The sequence below is a fragment of the Myiozetetes cayanensis genome, unplaced genomic scaffold (assembly GCF_022539395.1).
Source record: "Myiozetetes cayanensis isolate MyiCay16 unplaced genomic scaffold, myiCay2020 scf4, whole genome shotgun sequence".
Taxonomy (NCBI): Eukaryota; Metazoa; Chordata; class Aves; order Passeriformes; family Tyrannidae; genus Myiozetetes; species Myiozetetes cayanensis.
The window spans coordinates 54960556-54980423 of NW_026087631.1; the positions used below are offsets into that span (position 1 = coordinate 54960556).

The following is a 19868-nucleotide window of genomic DNA, read 5'->3' on the forward strand; positions in this document are numbered from 1 at the left end:
TCCTTAAGGCATGGATAAATTACTGAAAACGACTGTCTAAGGAAACGCGTTTCCAGGAACCCACTCATTTCGGTGTCGGGACAGCACCCCGGTGCGGGCCATCCTTGCTCCCTCGCCCGCGAGGAGAGCCCGCACCACCCGGAGGAGCGGCCGGGCGGGCGCGGCGCTTCGGCCACACACATCTACCGACACTTTCAAACTCTTAGTTTTAGGCAGGGAGTGCACACGCAGAGGCAGCAGCTGCCAGCCCCGTGGCGACAACCTCGTCACGGCCACGCCTGCGATCGCTGCGCCGCTCGGCGGCTCCGGCGGACGCGGATCTGGGGCCGGGACCGACCCCTCCCAGCGCCTGCCCGCCCCCTGCCCTTTGCCCCGCCGCTGTCCCAGCGCTTCCTGTTCCCAACCACGTGGGCCGCGGGATGGCGGGCGAGGCGCAGTGCCTCAGCTACGCGGGATGCAACTTCCTGCGGCAGCGCCTGGTGCTGGCCACGCTCAGCGGGCGCCCGCTGAAGATCCGCAAGATCCGCGCCAAGGAGGAGGACCCCGGGCTCCGCGGTGAGCGGCGGCACCGGCGGCCGCGGGGGAGGAGGTTGCCTCGGGGGGCGGCGGAGCTCCGGCGCCGGCTGTGCCAGGGACCTGCGGCGGGGCAGGGTCAGCCCCGCAGCGGCGGCTGGGGCAGCAGAGCCTCCTCCCTCCGGGGAGGATGAGACCCAGCTGCGGGTCGGTGTCTCCCCGTGGATGGTTTCTCTCTCCCCTGGGCGCTGTGCACTCCCGGTGCGGGCGGCGAGCCGCCGGCGCCGTCTCGGTTGGAGCTGTCACACGTGGGCTCTGGGAGGAGGAGGAGGCGTGGGAGCGGCGCAGGGCGGTGTCGGAGCAGGGAGGCTGTCGCCAACCCGCTGGTCTGCGTCTCCTGCCTTTCCACGCGGTCACGCGGTTCCTCCAGCGCGGGCCCTCGAGGGCCGGTCCGGCCGGTCGGGGTTCGCCCTGCCCTGCCCGAGGCGCCCCGGTGGGACGGGGAGGGCACCGCGCCGTCCCCCGCCGTCCCGTCCCGCAGGGCAGCGCCGGTGCGGGAGCAGCCAGGCATGGTTCCGACCTGCTCGCTGGGTTGTGCGTGAGCCTCGCTGGCAGACTGGAGTTGGTTCGTGTCCCCGTGACGGCGGCTCCGCAGTCGGGAGTGGCAGAATAATTCCTCGGCCCTCGGACTGCGTGCCCAAGTACTGTGTGTTCCGTCTGCTTGTGGGAGCCCGCGTTCCCGCAGTGTTAGTGGGTCAGGTGTTGTGCTTTGATTTTTATTAGGGCTTGTCCTAACAATGAAGGTGAAAGAGGTGGATTCCATTTACTTTTGATTTCTGAAAGCTTCCAGGACTGCAGACTTGTTTGAGGGAAACCTTTCTTAGGGAGTTCCTTCTTCATTCCTGTACAAGACCTCTGGCATCCCAGGGTGAATTCCATTATAAACCAAAGTAAGAAGACAATAGGATAGAGATTAAGGAAGAAACGTTGTCGTAGCGTTCAGTTATTTTTTGGGCAAGGACCCCTGCTGTGAAGTTCAGAAGAGGGGTAGATGCTACTCTGCCTCCTAAGGAGGCTTCAGTTTGTAGCTAGAAATTCTTCTCGGAAACTGTCAAAGCTTTCTTGTGCAGCTGACTTAAATTTGCTATGATCCAAAATACTTTTTATCACCGTGCAGTGGTGAAGTTAGTAGGTTTGCCATGTTTTTTTGAAAGGTGTTTGAATTGCCTTTTTCAAGTATGAGTTAAAGTGTAAGCTGTGACTGCAACAGAAAAATAATAACAACAAACCCTGATTTGTGCTGATGATTCAACATGCAGTTCTTTTTGCTTTTCATGACTGGAACATTTGTAAAGAGAATTCTTCTACACATGTTCTCCAAAACTGAAACGTGCTCACTCTTGCACTGGAAGAGGCCCCAGTGCTGTCATAAACTTTATAAACATATAAACTCTCATAAACTTTAGAAACTGTCAAAACAGAGAGCAGAACCAGTATTATGTGACTGGGACATCAATCATATTATGGAAATATTGCCAAACTATAATTTCTGCTATTCTATGTTAGAAGCATATATAGAAAAAAATCTGATTACTGTTTAAGAAGTAACACAGGATTATTGCTAAGGAAGTTCTGCAGTCTACCAACAACTATACAGGTGCTGTTAGCCCTTTAAACTGCCTGTGTTTTGAATACTGTATATGTACATGTATCTCCCTTGATATTGAGTTTGTACCATACTGGGATACCTAGCGTATTCCTCCTGGGATGTTTTTTGTTTAGTGGTTTTTGTTTGTTTGTTTGTTTGGTGTTTGTTTGTGGGGTTTTTTTGGTGGTGTTTTGTTTTTGTTTTGTTTGGTTTTTTTCATTTTTGGTTTTGGTTGGCTGTGGGGGGAGTGTTGTTTTTGTTTTGCGTTAAATTAAGTTGTCCTTTCCCATATCTCTTGAGCTGGAGCCCACATAAGCAAGAGAACAGCTGTGCAGCAGCAACACTGTGAAAGTCAGGAAAAGGTAAAAAGTATGGTGTTGAACTTTAGGAAACTTTAAAACTCTCTCTGTGTTTTACTCCTTAGATTTTGAAGCAAGTTTTATTCGCCTGATTGACAAAGTGACCAATGGCTCTCGGATTGAAATAAACCAAACAGGTAAACTCTGTTTTCTCTGTTTTGGTCTTCCAGGCTTTATCAGTTTCTGCAGCAGAATCAGAGTTTTGTCTTCACAGAGTTAGGTGTTCAGATATGATTTCCTGAGCAGATCAGAAATAACCAAGCTGAGAAGTTTTGTAGTAATTGGTTGCGTGCAAGAAGATCAGCGCTCTTCCATAAAGCAGAGAGCTAAAGAAAACTGTATTGCCCAAGAACTAAAATTAGTATTTTGTTGGATATGCAATATTTCCTTGTGGGGGAAGGTTCCTCTGAACCAGAATTGATTTTTGTAGGAGAAAAGGTTTACCCTCTGGAAAGACAAACTTCTGAGCAAGAGTGCTTAGGAAAGGGTTTGGTTAGAGTGGGAAGCACCCTATATAATATTCCATCTAGTTTGGAGTTTTCTTTTTTTTAAAGGATTTTAAGGATTGTTGTTGGTTGGTAAAGCAGACAAAACCACATTGATGCTAGAGCATCAATGACCTGATGAAGATTTATATTCTGTGGAGGATAATTATCACTTTTATCAGTATTTTGGAGATTACTTTGGAGATCCTTGGTTTTGTGGGGGAGGGGAAAAGGAGAAATGCTGTGCAGGGCAGACAGATGCTGGTGTGCATAGACCCATTTACTAACTGCATAAATTCTTCTGCCTCCAATTTGCCTGTATACATTGTTGTGAAGTATGTTTATGTTGTAGTAATGGCCAATGCTCTTACAGTACTCTCATTTGGCTTGCTCTTTTGGCATCTTCCCCAGGTACTACTTTGTATTATCAGCCTGGGCTTCTGTACGGAGGCTCTTTGGAACATGACTGCAGCCCCAGTCGTGGCATTGGTTACTATTTGGAAAGTCTGCTGTGCTTGGCACCTTTCATGAAGCATCCATTGAAGATTGTCTTGAGGGGAGTAACAAATGATCAAGTAGACCCTTCGGTAAGTAATAAGTTTAAGTACCAGAGGAGGATATTTTTCCCCCTACTAAAAAAAAATATTAGGGAGGAGTGTCTAAAACATCCAGAAGTATCCAGTGTTACTGTATTTACCAGCAAACTCTGGATCAAGCAAACATCTGCTAAAGTGTTCCCTCTCCACATCACACTCTAAACTGCAGTTTATTATCCACATTTTGACTTTCAGTTCTGTACTGCTTCTGTCTTCTCCCCTGCAAACTCCTTTTAAATGCACTGTGAGGCCCTGCCACAGGTTTGGTTCTCCTCTTCTCTTAAAATTTAGGGAGATTATTTCTCCTACCCATATGTTTACTGTGTAAAGAGGAAATGGTCTTTAAAATTTGAATGTGAAAAGAAAGGAATCTTTCTCTTCTGTTGGATTCTGGACATAGTAATTTGCTGTGAAGCCTTTTTTCTTTTAGAAACAGAAATCACATGTCAATTACAAAATTACAGTAGCAAAAATACATAATGACTCTCTGATTCTTCAGAAAGATGCCAGAAGGTTTGGTAGATCAAATAATTATAAATGCTTGCTTTGATTTCTGTTACTGCTGATTTACAGTTCTTTGTTTTGTAACAGTGTTGTTACAAAAATGAACTATGGATGACATGGGATTAAACCACTTTGCTTTTGGGGAACAGCACTTCTGTTTACTTTTTGAATGGTGATTGGAGACTGTTTTCCTCCGAGTAGATTAAGGAAACACTGTAATCTCAAAATTTAGCCAGTTTAAATGAATACAAATACTGTGAAGTATAACTGCAGATACTAGACAAGCCTCTAAGTCCCTCTAGTATTAATGACTTTTCAACTGTGCTTTTCTTGTCATTTAAAAATCTTGCTTTCTCACCTGTGGCCATGTGAGACATCCACGTGAGTCAAGAGGTGATCAAAGTGGGTTGTACACAGCACTATAAAAAAAAAGGGAAGCATGTTTTGCTAACCTTTCAGTCATTCTGTTCAAAAGTCCTTATTATAACTGGTAAATAGTAAGAATCAAAGTCTTTTTTAGTTGACTGTGTTTATTTAATCACACTGGAGAAATTATTGTGTAATCTGGAGTTGAAGAGCAGTCCAGCGTTGACGTTGCTTTCAAGTAAGTTTGGACAGTCATCTAAGCAACCAAGTCTTGGTTCTGGAAATTATCTCTTTTTAAGCATCAGTCGCGTGGGCCTGAGATTAAACAATTTTAGTTGAAAAGAGTGCAAGAATTTAAGCCAGTTAGTTTGTGCTTGAAGGGGTTTTGCCCTTGCCAAAGCTCAAGCGCGAGGGTTTTGGCATTCATCAGCTGATCTTCCTGACACTAAATGTAAGTAAAATGCATGGTAAAGAGTCACATATTAAGTTAATTGTGTCATAGTAGCAACTACAGAGTAGTTGTTAGTGACAGCTAACACAGTAACAACTTCAGTTACTGTGACTCGGCTCATGCTTAGTAACTTTTTCAGTGTAATAACTGTCTACTAATTCCTGAAATTGGTTTAAACATGGTTTATGTCTGTTTAACTTGCCTGAGTAAACATTAACCCTGGTGCCAATAAACTACTTAAATGCGCTTTACAAGTTGTTTTGTGTAGCATATGGGTCTGCAGGCTGCTGAGACTAAAAGCACAAATTTAAGTGCTACCCTAATTGATTTATGTGCTTAAGTAAAGGGAAACTTGGTTTTAAATTGATTTGGGCTTTTCTTTTTCAGTAGGCAGAGGGTGTTTATAAACTGGTGAACAACTACTACCTATGCTTTTCCAAAAAGGGATGCTTAAATTTGTCTACCCATCTGTATGCTTTCTTACTTTCCACAGAGAAGGTGGAAAGGGGAACCAATATGAATATAATGTGGGAGTTCAAAATGGGCAGGTGTTTTCCTTGCTGCTCCTGATGTAAAACCACTCAATCTCAGATTAGTAGGTTTGCATGGCCAGGTTTTGGTGGTGGGGTGCTAAAGGGGTGGTTCCTGTAAGAAGCTGCCAGAAGCTTCCACCACATCCAACAGAGCCCCTGCCAGCTGGCTCCGAGATGGATCCACTGCTGGCCAAGGCTGAGCCCATTAGCCTTGTTGGTAGCACTGCTGCGATAAACATATTTAAGGGGGAAGTGGAGGTGGGGGGGGAACTGTGGAGTAACCTGCAGCTGGAGAGAGGAGTGGAAGGTATGTGAGAGAAACAGACCTGCACACACCAAAGTCAGTGAAGAAGGGGAGCAGGTGCCTCATGCGCTGGAGCAGAGATTCCCCTGCAGCCCATGGTGAAGCAGCTCTCCCCCTGCAGTCTGTGGAGGTCAGCAGGAGTTCAGATATCCACCTGCAGCCTGTGCTGGACTCCATGCTGGAGCAGGTGGATGCATGAATGAGGCTGTCACCCCATGGGAAGCCTGTGCTGGAGCAGGGTCCTGGCAGGATCTGTAGCCCCGGCAGAGAGAGGAGCCCCACACCAGAGCAGGTTTGCTGGTAGGGTTTGTGACTCCATGAGAAACTCAGACTGAAGCAGTTCATGAAGAACTGTAGCTGGTGGGAAGGACCCCTGTTGATAAAGTTCATGGAGGACTGTCTCCCATGGGAAGGATCCCACACTAGTACAGGGAAAGAGTGTGAGGAGCCCTCTCACAGCAGAGATAATGTGTGATGGATTGACTGCAACCCTCATTCCATGCCCCTTAGTGCAGCTGAAGGGCAGGAGGTAGAGAATCAGAAATAAAGTTAAGCTCAGGAAGAAGAGGAGTAGGATGAAGGTGCTTTTAAAATACGGTTTTGTTTTCATTACCCCACTCTGACTTGATTGGCAGTAAACTCAATTAATTTCCTTGAGTCAAGTTAGTTTTGCCCATGATGGTAATTGGTGGGTGATCTCTTCCCGTCCTTAACTCATGAGCCTTTCATTATATTTTGTTGCCCCTGTCCAGCTGAGGAGGGAAAGTGATAAAGCAGCTTTGGTGGCTGCCTGGCATGCAGCCGGGGTCCACCCACCACACAGGTACAATAAACAAGGCATGCGCTCACCAGCTTTGGAGGATTTTTGTTTATTTGTAAAAAGGGATATAATGTTTTGTAAATGTGTCTTTATTTTGGACCTAGGTGAATTCTGCAGAGTGTATCCTTGCACAAGTGTATTGAATATCTGTCACCTGTAGATAAATCTACAAATTCATGTATGTGTGTGGAAAATATGTATGTACACACACACACATATATGCACACCCGTGATCCTACAGCATCCCATTTGTGCTTGAACAGAGAAGGTGGCAAACAGAAGCCTGTGCTCCTCCACGTCTCCTGCTCCTAAGAGCCATACAGTCCTGTGTATTCTTAATACCCTGGACACTTCTCACAGCCTTCCCTAAGACAATTCAATTAACTGGCAAAATGACAGAGAGCTGAACCCGCTGCATTTTCTCATGGAGGCATCCTCATGGATAAGTAAGTAGCAGGAATGTGTGTGCAGCCAGACCTTTCCCTCATGGGAGCAGTAAGCAAGTAGGCTGACCTGCAGGGCGTTCTGAAATCCACTCTCAGCACTGAGCTCTCAGCTTTCACACAGCCTCAGAAGTATTTGTGGTATGTGATTGCTGTGTGGTTTGAGGTTCCTCTTTGCCAGAGACCCCCCATGTCAGAAGGACAAAAGGGAATATGGCAGATCTCCTTCTGTGCATAGAGTAGAAATGGTCAAGGTGAGAGGAAGGGTGTTCAGTGAGGCACAGCTCAGGCTGAGATCTTGGAGTAACTTTCAGGTGAAATTACTGACGTGCTGATGTGAAGCATATGAAGTTTTGGCTTAGAAGCAGTAATCTTCAGAATTCATCAGTTGTCTGTGGAAAAAAGTTTTCCTATGGAATTTTCTCCCCCGTTCCTGGCTTTTCTTTTTTCCTTGATAAACTCTGTTTTTTCTCTTCCCCTTTTCCCAGTCGGCACCCTTTTTAACAAAATATAACGCTGTATGTATGGCAGGGCTAGATGATATTCTGTGCAGATAAAATGATGCTTGCCCTTCTCCAAGGTGTAGGGGCTGTATGTGGTTTGTTGGGTTTTTTTCATCTTTGCACCAGCTAAGGGATCCTAAAAGTTACTTTTCCTACTCCTTTTTTTTCTTTTCTTAAAACTCTTGCAGCTTTCTTTAAAGGAAAAACATTTACATTGCACCAGTTTGTGAATAAGCAATGTCTGTGGGACTTAGCATGTTATTGTCATTTGTGCTGAGATATACCCTCAGTTGTATGACCCATTTGCTTTGGTTCAACTTAGCTTTTGTTGTCTGTTTTGGAAATGGAATAACTGCCCTTCAAGAGGAGCTGAATGTTGGGTTTATGGCTGAGGATTAGCAAAAGGCTAGAAAAATATGTTTAGGTCTCAGTTTAGCTACTGTCTTGTGATTGTCAGTGAAATACTTCGCATCCTACCTGACTTCCCACTTATCTGCTAAGCAGAACAGCCTTTTCCCCTTCTTCAAATGCTGCTGATTGCCATCTCTATTCAGGCTGCAAATTTGGAACAGTCAGCTTCTTATTATATGTCTGTCTTGTACCTGATAAGTATCATGGAATTTGAAGACTGAAAACTATGACAAGTTTTGAAGTTTTTGGAAACAGACGCCACACTCAGAGTTGATCCAGGTTTCTAATGCTAGCATAACATGATTTCTCTGGAGAAGGAATTGCAAAAGTGGAAATGTTCAAGAAACAGTTCCCAACCTACATACTGAAGCTTTTCTTTTTTCACTGGTATGTTTTGTTTCATAAGAAGGAGGGATAAATATGTAATTTTAATGTGAACCAGATCAGCTTGTTGAAACTTCTGCCACTGGTATTCACATTTGTCTGTGTGTGTGTGCACATGCATGTTGGGCTTGTTAGTAAAGGCTTTTGCTCTAAAAATCAAAAATTATGTTTAATGAATAATCCTGAAGGGCCAAATCAAGAGGTAACCTGGCTGAAAAAACATCAAATACATAAATATAAAAAATTACCATTGACTTATAGCATTGTGGTTTTTTTTAATGAAGACATTCAAATATTGACTAAAAACAACACCAAAATGCTTCTCCACAAGAAGGAAGTATGTTGTCCTGCAGGATTTAAAACATGAGAACTGCAACATGCACCCATAGCTCCTTGGGTAGTTTTAACAGGATGTTCACAAATTTGTAGGTGAGGTATGTGCTACTGTGTTGTCAGTGGCTTATGCTCTTTGCAAAGCAGAGACAATGACACTTAAGACCTGTGGCTTCTGGCTGAAGGCATGGGAAAGAGGGTGGTTTTTATCTGCCTCCTCAGCTACCTACCTCATGCCTGTTTCCTCCACCTGCATTTAGTTACTCTTTGGTCATGCTGTCCTGCTGCTGTCTCTCCCTCACTGATTGTCTTGGGTAAATCCCTGTGCTGTGATCAATAATTTTTTTTTTCACTTCTGGCAATGCTACTGAAGTTTCAGAAGAGGGAAGAGGACAGTCACTGTAATCTTAAATCAACAACTAGGAAGAGCAGTGTTCATACCTGGATCTACTGAGCACCTGACTCAAAGGGAGTACATTGATGTATCATCCCCCTCAGATTCTTTGAAATGCTTCAATAGAAGTTACATAGAAGCTTCTGTTTCTCAGAAACAGGTGAAAAGAAGTTCTTGACAGAAGAATGATGTTCTTCCTGCCAAATCAAGGGCCTTCTCTTGCAGTAATGCTTGCAAAAATGCAAGCATTAAGTTCTTGCAGTAATTTATTTATTTGTAGGAATTTTTTAGTAATGACAGAAGAATGCAATTTTTTCAATAGCTGTGTTTAGCAAAACAAGTGAGCTGTTTTAGCTTAATCATAATGGAAGTAAAAATCAGGCCAAGAAGAAACCAGAATAGCAAATTCCAACTACCAGTAATTTGTTCTAGCAAATTTTGTTAGTAATGAGATACTGTAGCAGTCTTAAGAGTAGCTGAAGCTCTCTGTGCTGTATTCCCATATCTTCCCATAGAGTAACTTCTATGGAGAAGACTTGTCATTGTTAGTCACCTCATAATGCAGTGATTTTTAAATTACAGACTAGCATAACTTCCGATAAAGAGTCTGCTTTTTAAATTTTGTGTTCCATAGGTTGATGTCCTTAAAGCAACAGCTCTACCCCTGCTGAAGAAGTTTGGAATCGATGGTGAAAATCTGGAAATCAAGGTAAGACAGTTTGTTCCTTTCTTTTCTAGCACATGTTGAGATGATACTCTTGCACTGCTTCAGAGGGCCATATGCTTGCTGTTCGTTTCTGTCTCTAACAGATATCTAGTTGTGGATACACACACGTCTAAAATTGCCCCTTGTTCTTGACATGTTTTAGGTGGCATACCAGCCACACAGTAATTGTGGTAGGAGAGATGCAAAGGCTATGGATATGGGGGTAAGGAGAAAGTAATGACTTCTCTTACTCTCCAAAGAAGACTAAGAAACCTTTTTACTTTCCTGTTACTTTTCAGATAATTTAATATCTTTTTATTTCTTCTTACTCTTCATCCCCCATGCTTGGGGCTAGGGAGTAATAATGTCATCCTTTGCCTTCTTTGCTTTCAGTTTGGAAAATAAAGGAAAGGAGCTTTTCTTAAAGACTACATTCTTTACAGGCCCAAAACATCTGGATATAAAGTAGATTTTTTTTCTTTGTATGTGTTGGAGAAAGAAACTTTAGCTTTTCAAAGTTAAGAACACTCATTTAAAATGTGTGAAGATCCTGGCTGCACTACTAGGGTCTGTTAGTGCCTTACTCTGCCAAGCCTCATCTCTGGGTGCTTCCCACTACCCTGCTCACAGCCCAGGTCACCATGTCACTGTCCTGGGACTGTCAGCCTCTACTCCTGTAGCCCTGCAACCAGATTCCAGCTCCCCACAGCCCTGCCCTGGCACCTGAGCCAGACCCAGTTATAGGCCCATGTCCCAGCTCCATCTTTGTGGATATTGGCTTGGGATGGTGGGTCAGGGTCAGGCTAGTCAGACCTGCTTGTGGGAATGAGTTCATTCTGGTCCACCTTCTACAGAATCACAGAATATTCTGAGTTGGAAGGGACCCACAAGGATCATCAAGTCCAAGTCTTAACTGAAGGACCCATATGGGGATCAAACCTGTGACCTTGATGTAATTGGCACCATGCTCTAACCAACTGAGCTCAAACACTTCTAGTCTTTCTTCAGCAACGAGGTGCAGATTTGCTACTAGAGACCACTCTTAAGCCAAGGTTGTTTTGGTAAAGATGTTTTTTTTGTTTGGTTGGTTTTGCTTTGTTTTCTATTGAGAAGTCATTCCTTACTGTACTTGAGAGTAAAAAAAGAAATCAATGTTTGCTTTTAGTTTTGGTGCAAAATCCATTTCTGCCTTTAGGATCTCTTTTTCTTGCTGTGTTCACATAATGCCCCTACTTACAACATTTTATTCTGTGTAAAATAAAAACTGTAAGTTTTGGGGTGGGTAGGTGCATTCTTTGTACTCTTTACTAACCTGCTTTTTCCCTCTATTATTGTTTCTAGATCAACCGGAGAGGAATGCCTCCCAAAGGGGGTGGAGAGATACTGTTTGCTTGCCCAGTGAGAAAGGTCTTACAGCCTATTCAGTTTACAGACCCTGGCAAAATCAAGCGTATCAGAGGAACTGCGTATCCTTTTTGTTTGACTGTTTTTCTACTTTTATATAATTTTGCCTAAAAAAAAAAAATAAGTCTACTAACTTGAAGTCGCAGGAGTGCACGATGTTGTTGAACATGTATCCAGGTAACAGAATACCATTACACAGAGGGGTGACACAACTAGATTTCAGGACAGTGTCTCAAAACTGCTGTGTTCAGAGCATTGTTGTTCAAAAAGCATCTGTAGATAAGTGAATAAATTTAAAAGTGAACAGCACTATTTAAAATCTTTCAATAGCAAGAAAAAGTTAAAATACCTTCCATCATATAAGCAGCACTAAAAGAAATCTTACCCTGTGTGTAAATCCAGTAGTAACAAATAGTAGTTTTGTTATGCATTGAATAGGTGACAATAGGTTGTTAATTAGTTTAACAGAAGTTAGATGGGAGCTTAAATCTTAGTTCAGTTTACACCTTACTGCACACACTGAGCTTTTTGTTGTGTTTTGGAAAGAAGGTCATTAGCTCTTCGCCTTTGGTAGTGCTGTTGCAGATGGAAGTGGAGAAGGTTTTACTTCCACACAAAGATAAAGGCACAAAATATTGTTGAGAACTCCTCACTTTTTCAAACAGATCTGCACATCTAGTTAATGTTGTGGATAGTTTCTTTCTTTTTGATTTTATTTTTCTCTTGCGATTTTTGTGCGGTATCTGTCACGAATCTGCTGTCATTGTAGGAAGAAATCAGAAATTCCTTAGATGAAACTGTCTTGAGCAAGGGTCAACTTAGTCCCAAACATAATCTGGCTCTGATTACTCAAAAGGAAAGCAGAAATGAGGCCACATTCCCTGCCAGAGGTGTAGACTTGCAACCTGTTCCTTCTTTTACTTTTTGGCATACCATCATAATTGTGTGTGAGAACAGGAGGTCTTTCCAATTGCTGCATTTGGATGAGTGCCATATTGCCGAGCAAGAGCAGTTTTACTGGATGCATATGCTGTAGTTCAAAAAGTAGGTGGCTCATTGTGCTTTTGGTGCTGGTTGCCATGGTCTTCTGATGAAGAAAGTACTTTTCTTATGCCTCCGTTCATCTGTGTGGTGAGTAGTTCTGTATATTTGTGTGTGAAGGAGGTAGCAATGGTCATGGCTTTACTGCCATTTTTCTAAGTTGGTGTTAATGCGCAGCACCAATTTTGGCTACTTTGACTGTTTTGATTGATGTATGTGAACTACTGATTTTTGAACTTCTGCTTTCCTCTAAGTTTTCCTGAGCTTTTTCTCAGGAATACAGGTTTCCCTTTAGTAAGCCCAGTGAGAGAGAGTCTTATTTTAGTTTAGCCATTAAGTAGTCCTTCAAGACAGTAGAAAACAAAATATCTGGAAGGATAAGTCCTTAAGTCTCTTCAGTGTGTATTTTTGTCCCTTCAATATTCATCTGAGGAAATCTGCTTCCTCACAGCTGGGGCAGTTGTGTTGCAGCAACCTTTTACAGTCATCCAAAATACTGAGTGCACCGACGGTACAGAGCAGTCAGTTTTCTGATTATTATTTAATGATTTTGCCCTTAAAATCTTAAAGTTTTTGGTTTACCTAGTCCACAAGAGATGCTATTGAAATTTGTAGAAAAGGAAATTCCTCCCTGTTAGCTGGGAGTTCCGAAAGTGTGTTTCTCTGCATGTGTGAATGTATATATAGATGGGTGGTTAAATGTGCAGAGTATGAGTCTGCATTATACTTGGGATGGAATTTGGAACACAGTGTGCTTTGTACATTTGAAGATCTGTTAGGAGTTTCTCTGAAACAGAACCTGAGTAAAAGGGCAGAAAAACAGTTCATCTCTTGTGAAAAGATGGGTTGGGGTGAGCAGGAAGGTGAAGGTGGTAATTTCTTCTTTCCTGGAACCTTCAGATACTTAGTGACTAGAGAGTCAGTGAACTTGATAACCTTAGAGCACTGCAAAGTGGTTGGAGAGAGTAAAGGTATTTTTCTTACAACCTTTTACAGTTAATTTTTTTTTTGTTGAAACACTTGTCTTTAATTCCTTATTCATCTTCCCGATTTCTCCCCAACAGAAGAAGAAAGGCAGGATTTCTTACTGCTAATTTACAGAAACTTCACCCAGGCCCGTGTTTTAATAGTATATTAAAGTATAGTATATTAAAGAGAAGAGCAGAGGACGTGGGGCTTCCTCCATGATAAGAAAGCGCAAGATGACAGAACAGCAAAAATTTGAATTTGTTGAAGGGCATTTTCAAGAGACATATTTACCCGGTCATAATAGGTTGTTCTTCAGCACACTCTGTGTAATTCACTTCAAGGTGTATCAATTAAAAGACTGTAGAAAGCACCTACACGCATACGCTTCTCTAAGTACAGGAACGTGGACCAGCGCTTATGAATAGATGTACAGGACAAAACCATGCTTTCTGAAATAATGCATTGGAACCTCTTGACCACTTTTGTCAATCTCCACTTTCAATTTCTTTTGTGATCACAAATAATTTCTTAGCTCAGAAATGCAGATACTCTGTCCGAGTGTCACCACAGATGGCAAACAGAATGGTGGAATCTGCAAGGGGCATCCTGAATAAATTCCTCCCAGACATCTATATCTATACAGATCATATGAAGGGCGTCAGCTCTGGAAAGTGAGTATCCAGTACTCACAGGGAACAGATGTAATTCTGCATTTGTTCATGTGCTAGGGTGTTCTCTGATCTGCAATTCTATCGAGTTTTAGATAACAATCTTCTGTTTGCTGACTTGAAATAAATATTCCTCACAAGATAAAAATGAAATGATTCACTAGATGCATTTGTTTTACTCATGTAACAGGGATAGAAGTGTGGCATTTTAAACAAGGAATGCAGTACATCATTGCTGCCACCTAAAGGCAACTTGAGCTCTCTTAATTTTTAAATCCTTTGCTTTAAAGTGAGATTAAGATCAGAGGTGCCATGGTACATTGAGGAAACCAACATTCAAACTTGACTGTACACCTTCTGATGGAAATGGTAGCATTGAGGATGGGACTGAACCAGTTTAAGGAAGTGTTGAAGCAAGGTTGTCTTTTCCTGAATAGCTGAAGGAGTGTCTTTTCACCATTGAGGAAGGGAAAATTAATTTACTGTACTTCTACAAATTTTGTTTGCCAGCAGAACACAGAAGTGATGGATGTGACCTAGGCAATTTTACTAGTATCTGTCAGCTCTGTTATTCTCTTGTCACTTTTCTTTGAAGTTCTGGAGTACGAGTTCTGGATAACTCGTTTGTCTTTTGTCTCTACTCAAATGCAGGCATGCATATTTTCTTTCACTGTTACTGCTTTTTGAAATACTACCTTAAAACTTGTTGGGTTCATAAATCTATAAATTGTTGACTCATTTTGAAGTATTTTTCCTCTCTTCCAGTCCTTTATCCTATTTAATATCCCATGTTTGTAACTCTTGTGTCTCAAGACTGTCAACAGTGACCAGAATTGCAGAAACTTTTCTGGGAGCTGCGTGTTTCTGGTTTATTTTTTCTTTTTTTCATCTGTCTATAAAATTTAAGAATCAAATGCATTGAGACAGCTGCGTTTTGTTTACTACATGTAGCCCATGCATAGGGATGAATAATAGCATGGGAAGAGGAACTGAATTCCTTTCCACCTGACTGGCACATGTGGGTTTCTGATGCTGCTGTGCTGTCACATTCATTATAAGTGTGACTCCAGTACGACTGCAGTATCCCTGATCGGTCTAATCTTGCTAAGTATTGAAGCTTTCAGGGAAAGAGCTCAAGCCCCAAAGAAAGGTAGTTTTGTTTTTGAATGTCACAGTGAAGAAACACCAGATATCTTTGAAATGTTCAGCAAACATTAATTAAATTAATGTGAAAGATAACCTCCTCATTTAAAAAAAAAACAACAAAAAAACGCATTTCTGATGTTTGGATGGCTTTTTCTTTTTTCCTTTTGAAAGAGTTTATCACAGGAGTAGCCAGCATAGAGGTTTTGCAGCCAGTGATACTTGGTTCAACTTTTAAATACTGCTGTTAATTTTTTTTTCCCCTGAGTGAATCTAATGTATCGACCTGGAAAGTCCATATTCCCAGTATTGCCCTATGAGAGGAGCTGTTTGTGACTTAAAGAGAAGGTTGGCTGGGAGTAGTTCTTGGCCCATTGCGCAATTTTTGTCCTTAAACTAAATGCACTTTTCCCCTTTCTTTCAGATCACCAGGTTTTGGCATGTGCCTTACTGCAGAAACGATCAATGGCACTATTCTCAGTGCTGAGCTAGCCTCAAACCCTCAGGGCCAGGGAGCTGCTGTGCTTCCCGAGGAACTGGGCCAGAATTGTGCGAAGCTGTTGCTTGAGGAGATCTACAGGGTAAGTGACCAGTGTTTTGTGTCTATAACTGTAGGGGAAGGAGGTGATGAAATTGGTAAAGGGAAGAGGTGGCTTGGGGGCACCCTTAGACAGGCTCAGATCCAAACAAAGGAATGATCTGGTGCTGCCAGTGTCTTCTTCATCCAGGTAAAGAGTGGTTTTGAATGGTTCCTTAAACAGGGCCATGTTATTTCCAATGTTCAAGAGATGTTACTATGAATCATAGTGACGGCAGATTTTTCTTTTCTTGATTTCTGCCTACAACAGAATTCAGTTAGCTTCACATGGGCTTTTAGGGCTTTTTTAAGAAGTTGGATAGGGAATATAGTCAATGCTTCTAAACTAGTAGTTGGAATGGAGCATTATGAGTCGGAGAGCACATGAGGGAGAAGAAGAGAAAAAAAACTAGCAGGCCTCCATGTTAACTACTTGGTGATGATGATGATGAAGTCAAATGCACTGAGACCTATTGGTTGTATGGCTTGTTGGAAAGCAGTTAGGACATGGTTTGCTTAGGAATCTAAACGTGCATCACGTTTTCTCACGTGCATTCTCATTTTTTTTATTATTATTAAAATGGTTTTCATTTGTGGCAAGACGTCTAGTGGATGAGCAGTTTTCGGTCTTCCAAATGATTTGACAAATAGCACACTAGTGAGTCTCTGATTTAATAAAGAACCTACCTGCTTTTGTTTCATATCTCCACAAATGTTAAAATAACTAGTTTTTAGTATTGACATAACACATTTGGCCTTTAGGAGGCAGTCGTCTACAAATAATACTCACTGTTTAAAAAAAAAAAAGTAGTTGCTTTGGACTGTAATATGCTGAGAGGACTTTGCAAAGGGTTAAAAATGCCATTATTCAGATTCTGTATTAGGGCATGTAGTCAATCATAAAAATGCCCCTCAACCTCATAAATCACATCCACAACTGTAGTAGTTTGTTTATCCATGACCATATTATCTTTACCTTTCCCTTCTGCAAAACCTTCATCTGTTTGAATTACCAACTTTCCCCTTGTATCAGTCTTCCATTAATATTTTGTCTTTGTTTATTCAGTATATGCACCATGTTGCTAGAGGACTTCCTCTTTGTAGCCCAGAATTCTTACCTCATGGAAATACCACCAGTAAATATTCTCCCTGTGTTCCTTGGTACTGTCTAGGCCCCTTGCACTTCGAAGTGCATGTATGGAGAATAGTCACAACTAGCAACTGAAGCATCTGTCTATTTTACAATTATGTAGTATCAGGTAGATATTTTTATTTGAGGGGTGAATTGTAAAATCTTTCAGTTACCCCCCAAAAAAAGAAAAAAACAAACAAAACCCCCAAAACTAAAACCAAACCAAAACACAACCAACCAAAAAAACCCACACCAAACAAACAAACAAACAAAACCTCCAAAAACACCAATAACACCAAAAAACAACCACCAAACCACAAAAAAAAACCCCAGCAACAAAAATAAAACAAAAAACCAAACAAACAAAACCCCACACCCAACCTAAACTAAAATCTGGTATTTTTTGCTTTGTGTAAATGTTTTGGAAAACATCCTCAAGTAGTCAAATGTTTGGAGACATAAAAAATCCAATTTTCAGATACTTCTATCACCAGCGAGAACTATCTTTTCCTTTGAAAACCATCCAGCACTTGACAGATTGAAAGTAGTGAGCAAATTTGTCCAGACAGTATGCTTTGTTCAGAGTTAGAAGTCAGAGAACTTCTGAAATGAAAGTTTCAAGCTGGAAAGGCTTGAACTAGGTAACTTTCTGCTTCAGTGTACTGCAGCCATTTGAATGTGCTGAGTCAAATTTTGCAAAGGATAGTGAGGATCTCAAGACAAGAAAAAAATGTTTGAGGAGGAAACAGGGTCAGGCAGGTCTTTGAATGATAAAGTAATAGGCTGTAAGGATTCAATGTCTTTGAGGGACAGATTCTCTGCAAGTAAGGGTGTTAGCTGTGACCTGCTGTAGTACTGCTGGTGCTCCTGGAAAACTCTTTTACGTGTGGGCCAAGAGTGACTGATGAGCTTAGCAGTGTACAGACTGCTTGTCCTCCATTACAGCAGCTCACTGTGGAAAAGTTCTTGTTAGCATTCTTGGCTATTGTGCTGCTTATCCACTTATTTAGTGAATTCCTCACTCCCTCTGTCATAGGCAATATGATGGGTTTTATTATGTAGTTTTCAGAATACGCAATTGAATTTATGTATGATACACATGGTTGTAGAGTGCTAGCCTGATATTTGGGAAGATGTAGTTTCTTTCTTGTTTTCTCTCTCTTGTATTTTTTTGGTTGGTTGGTCAGTTGGTTGGTTGGTTTGGTTTTTGTTTTGGGGTGGGCTTTTTTTGGGTGTTTGGTTTTTGAAAGCTTGGTTTGTTTTTCGGAGGTTTTTTTTGTTAGGTCAACTGAATCTGGTGTCAACCCAGAGAGGAGATAAAAACTTCTTGCCAAGTGTGCAGTGTTTGTTTAGTTATAGTATACTTTTCTTTTTCCCTGTGTTTCTTTGCCTAGTTAGGATGTTTAATGAAACTAGAAATTTGGTAAAGCAGGAACAGATTGCTCTGAACAGGCAGTCTTTAAGTCCCACTCTCTTTATACCACCTACTCACTGAATATAGGGCTCAAGGGAGAATTTCTTTTCCTGTGTTTAGATCTCCTCGTTATGAGATTGTTTCTCCATCTGTGTTTTTTCCTGTAGGTACTGTGCTTGTGTAGAATCCAGGGAGGGTTGACCAGAGAAGGGCATCCTGAGAGCACTGTGAAAGGGCTTTAGCTTTTCATGTCACCCACAAATCTGCTAGAGTTCATTACTGTTTAAAGGAGCCCAGGGAGATTTCATAAAGTGCTTGCTTTACCTAGGAAATCAGAGGATTTAAGCCTTGAAACATTAAGTGCTAAATGGTCCTTTTACTAAGCCTTAAAAAAGAAATGAAAGAGGTTGTATGATTCTTGGAATTGTGGAGCTTTTTTATGTGCATTTGTTCATGGAAAGATGTCAGCTAATTAACTATTAATAAACAGAACAGTGCTAAGTGCATTGACTCTGTGAGAGAGGGCATGGAGAGACTGACTAGCACTGTAATTACAAATTCATGTGCAATTCTCTCTGAAGCTCAATTGTAGAAGGTCAATGAGGATTTTAACTCTTGTCTTTGAAAGGCATTGTTTATGGGAGCTTTATATAGCAAACAATTGGAAATTGCAAGTTGAAAGGCGTGGAAGAACTGGAAAAGGATTTAATTTTTATATTCCCTGTGATGATGAAAAATAGGAGAGGCTGCAATACTTATTTAAGGCTGAACTCTTTAATGAAGAAAGGTCAAGTTGTTAGAGGACCTTGGAGGGGCAGGAAGGCTAAGGATGTTGATTTTATTGAACTAGAGCTAAAATGAGTGAAGGATTTCACTGGAGGCTTAATTTTCAAGATGGCCTTACTTAAGTGTGGCAAGAGTCTACTCCATTTTTTCAGAGAGAAAAAAAACCAAAAACCAAGACACAAACCCTCTGCAATAATTTTTACCCTTTATGTAAGAAATTATTGAGGCATGCAAATATGTACCACCCAGGTAAGGGAGGAAATTGTGTGTATGCCAAAATCATCATGGCTAGGCTTCACAAACGAAGATTTGAGAGGGGCTCTACCCATGCTTTCTACAAGCGCGCTGATGGCTAAAAAGGCCAATGCGAGATAGACAAGTCCGGTTGCAGAAGGTACAACAGAAAGACTCCCCAGGTGATATCGACGAGCCGTGATTCTCTCTGCGTTGTCTTTTCTCCTCGAGAGTGATCCTGTGTGTGTTCTCAAAAGCAGCAGCAGCCTCCCGATTGGAGGCCAGGGTAGACCAATGGTGGTGATCAGTATGGCCAAGGCTGAGGGATTGTTTCAGGCAGTCCTTGTATTTCCTCTCCGGGGCTCCTCTCTTGCGGCAGCCAGTGGCAAGTTCCCCATAGAGCACAATCTTAGGGAGGCGGCAGTCCTGCATCCTGGAGACGTGCCCTGCCCAGCGCAGCTGTGTTCTCAGCAGCATGGCCTCAATGCTCGTGACTGCTGCCTGTTCAAGGACAGACGTGTTGGTCACATAGTCAGTCCAGTGGATGTTTAGGATTGTACGGAGGCAGCGCTGATGGAAGTGTTCTAAGAGACGCAAGTGGTGCTGGTAAATGACCCATGATTCAGATCCATATAAAAGAGTAGACAGTACAAAGGCTCTGTGTGACGAACATCACGAATATCTCTCTGTTGGACCAAGATATAATCAATGAGGTGCCAGTGCTTGGACCTAGGATGCATCCAGGTT

General features: G+C 42.1%; 1 protein-coding gene across 1 annotated transcript in view; it reads left to right on the forward strand.

The window, feature by feature from the left end:
• The first annotated feature begins 391 nt into the window (after positions 1–391).
• RCL1 (RNA terminal phosphate cyclase like 1) overlaps positions 392–19868 on the forward strand; it is a 41231-nt gene continuing 21754 nt past the window's right edge. Inside the window, exons 1-7 of the mRNA XM_050328527.1 lie at positions 392–555; positions 2586–2657; positions 3417–3592; positions 9682–9756; positions 11095–11219; positions 13713–13838; positions 15403–15559. Coding sequence (XP_050184484.1) covers positions 420–555; positions 2586–2657; positions 3417–3592; positions 9682–9756; positions 11095–11219; positions 13713–13838; positions 15403–15559 — 867 coding nt within the window. The 5' untranslated portion in view covers positions 392–419. The remainder of the gene's footprint in view (positions 556–2585; positions 2658–3416; positions 3593–9681; positions 9757–11094; positions 11220–13712; positions 13839–15402; positions 15560–19868) is intronic.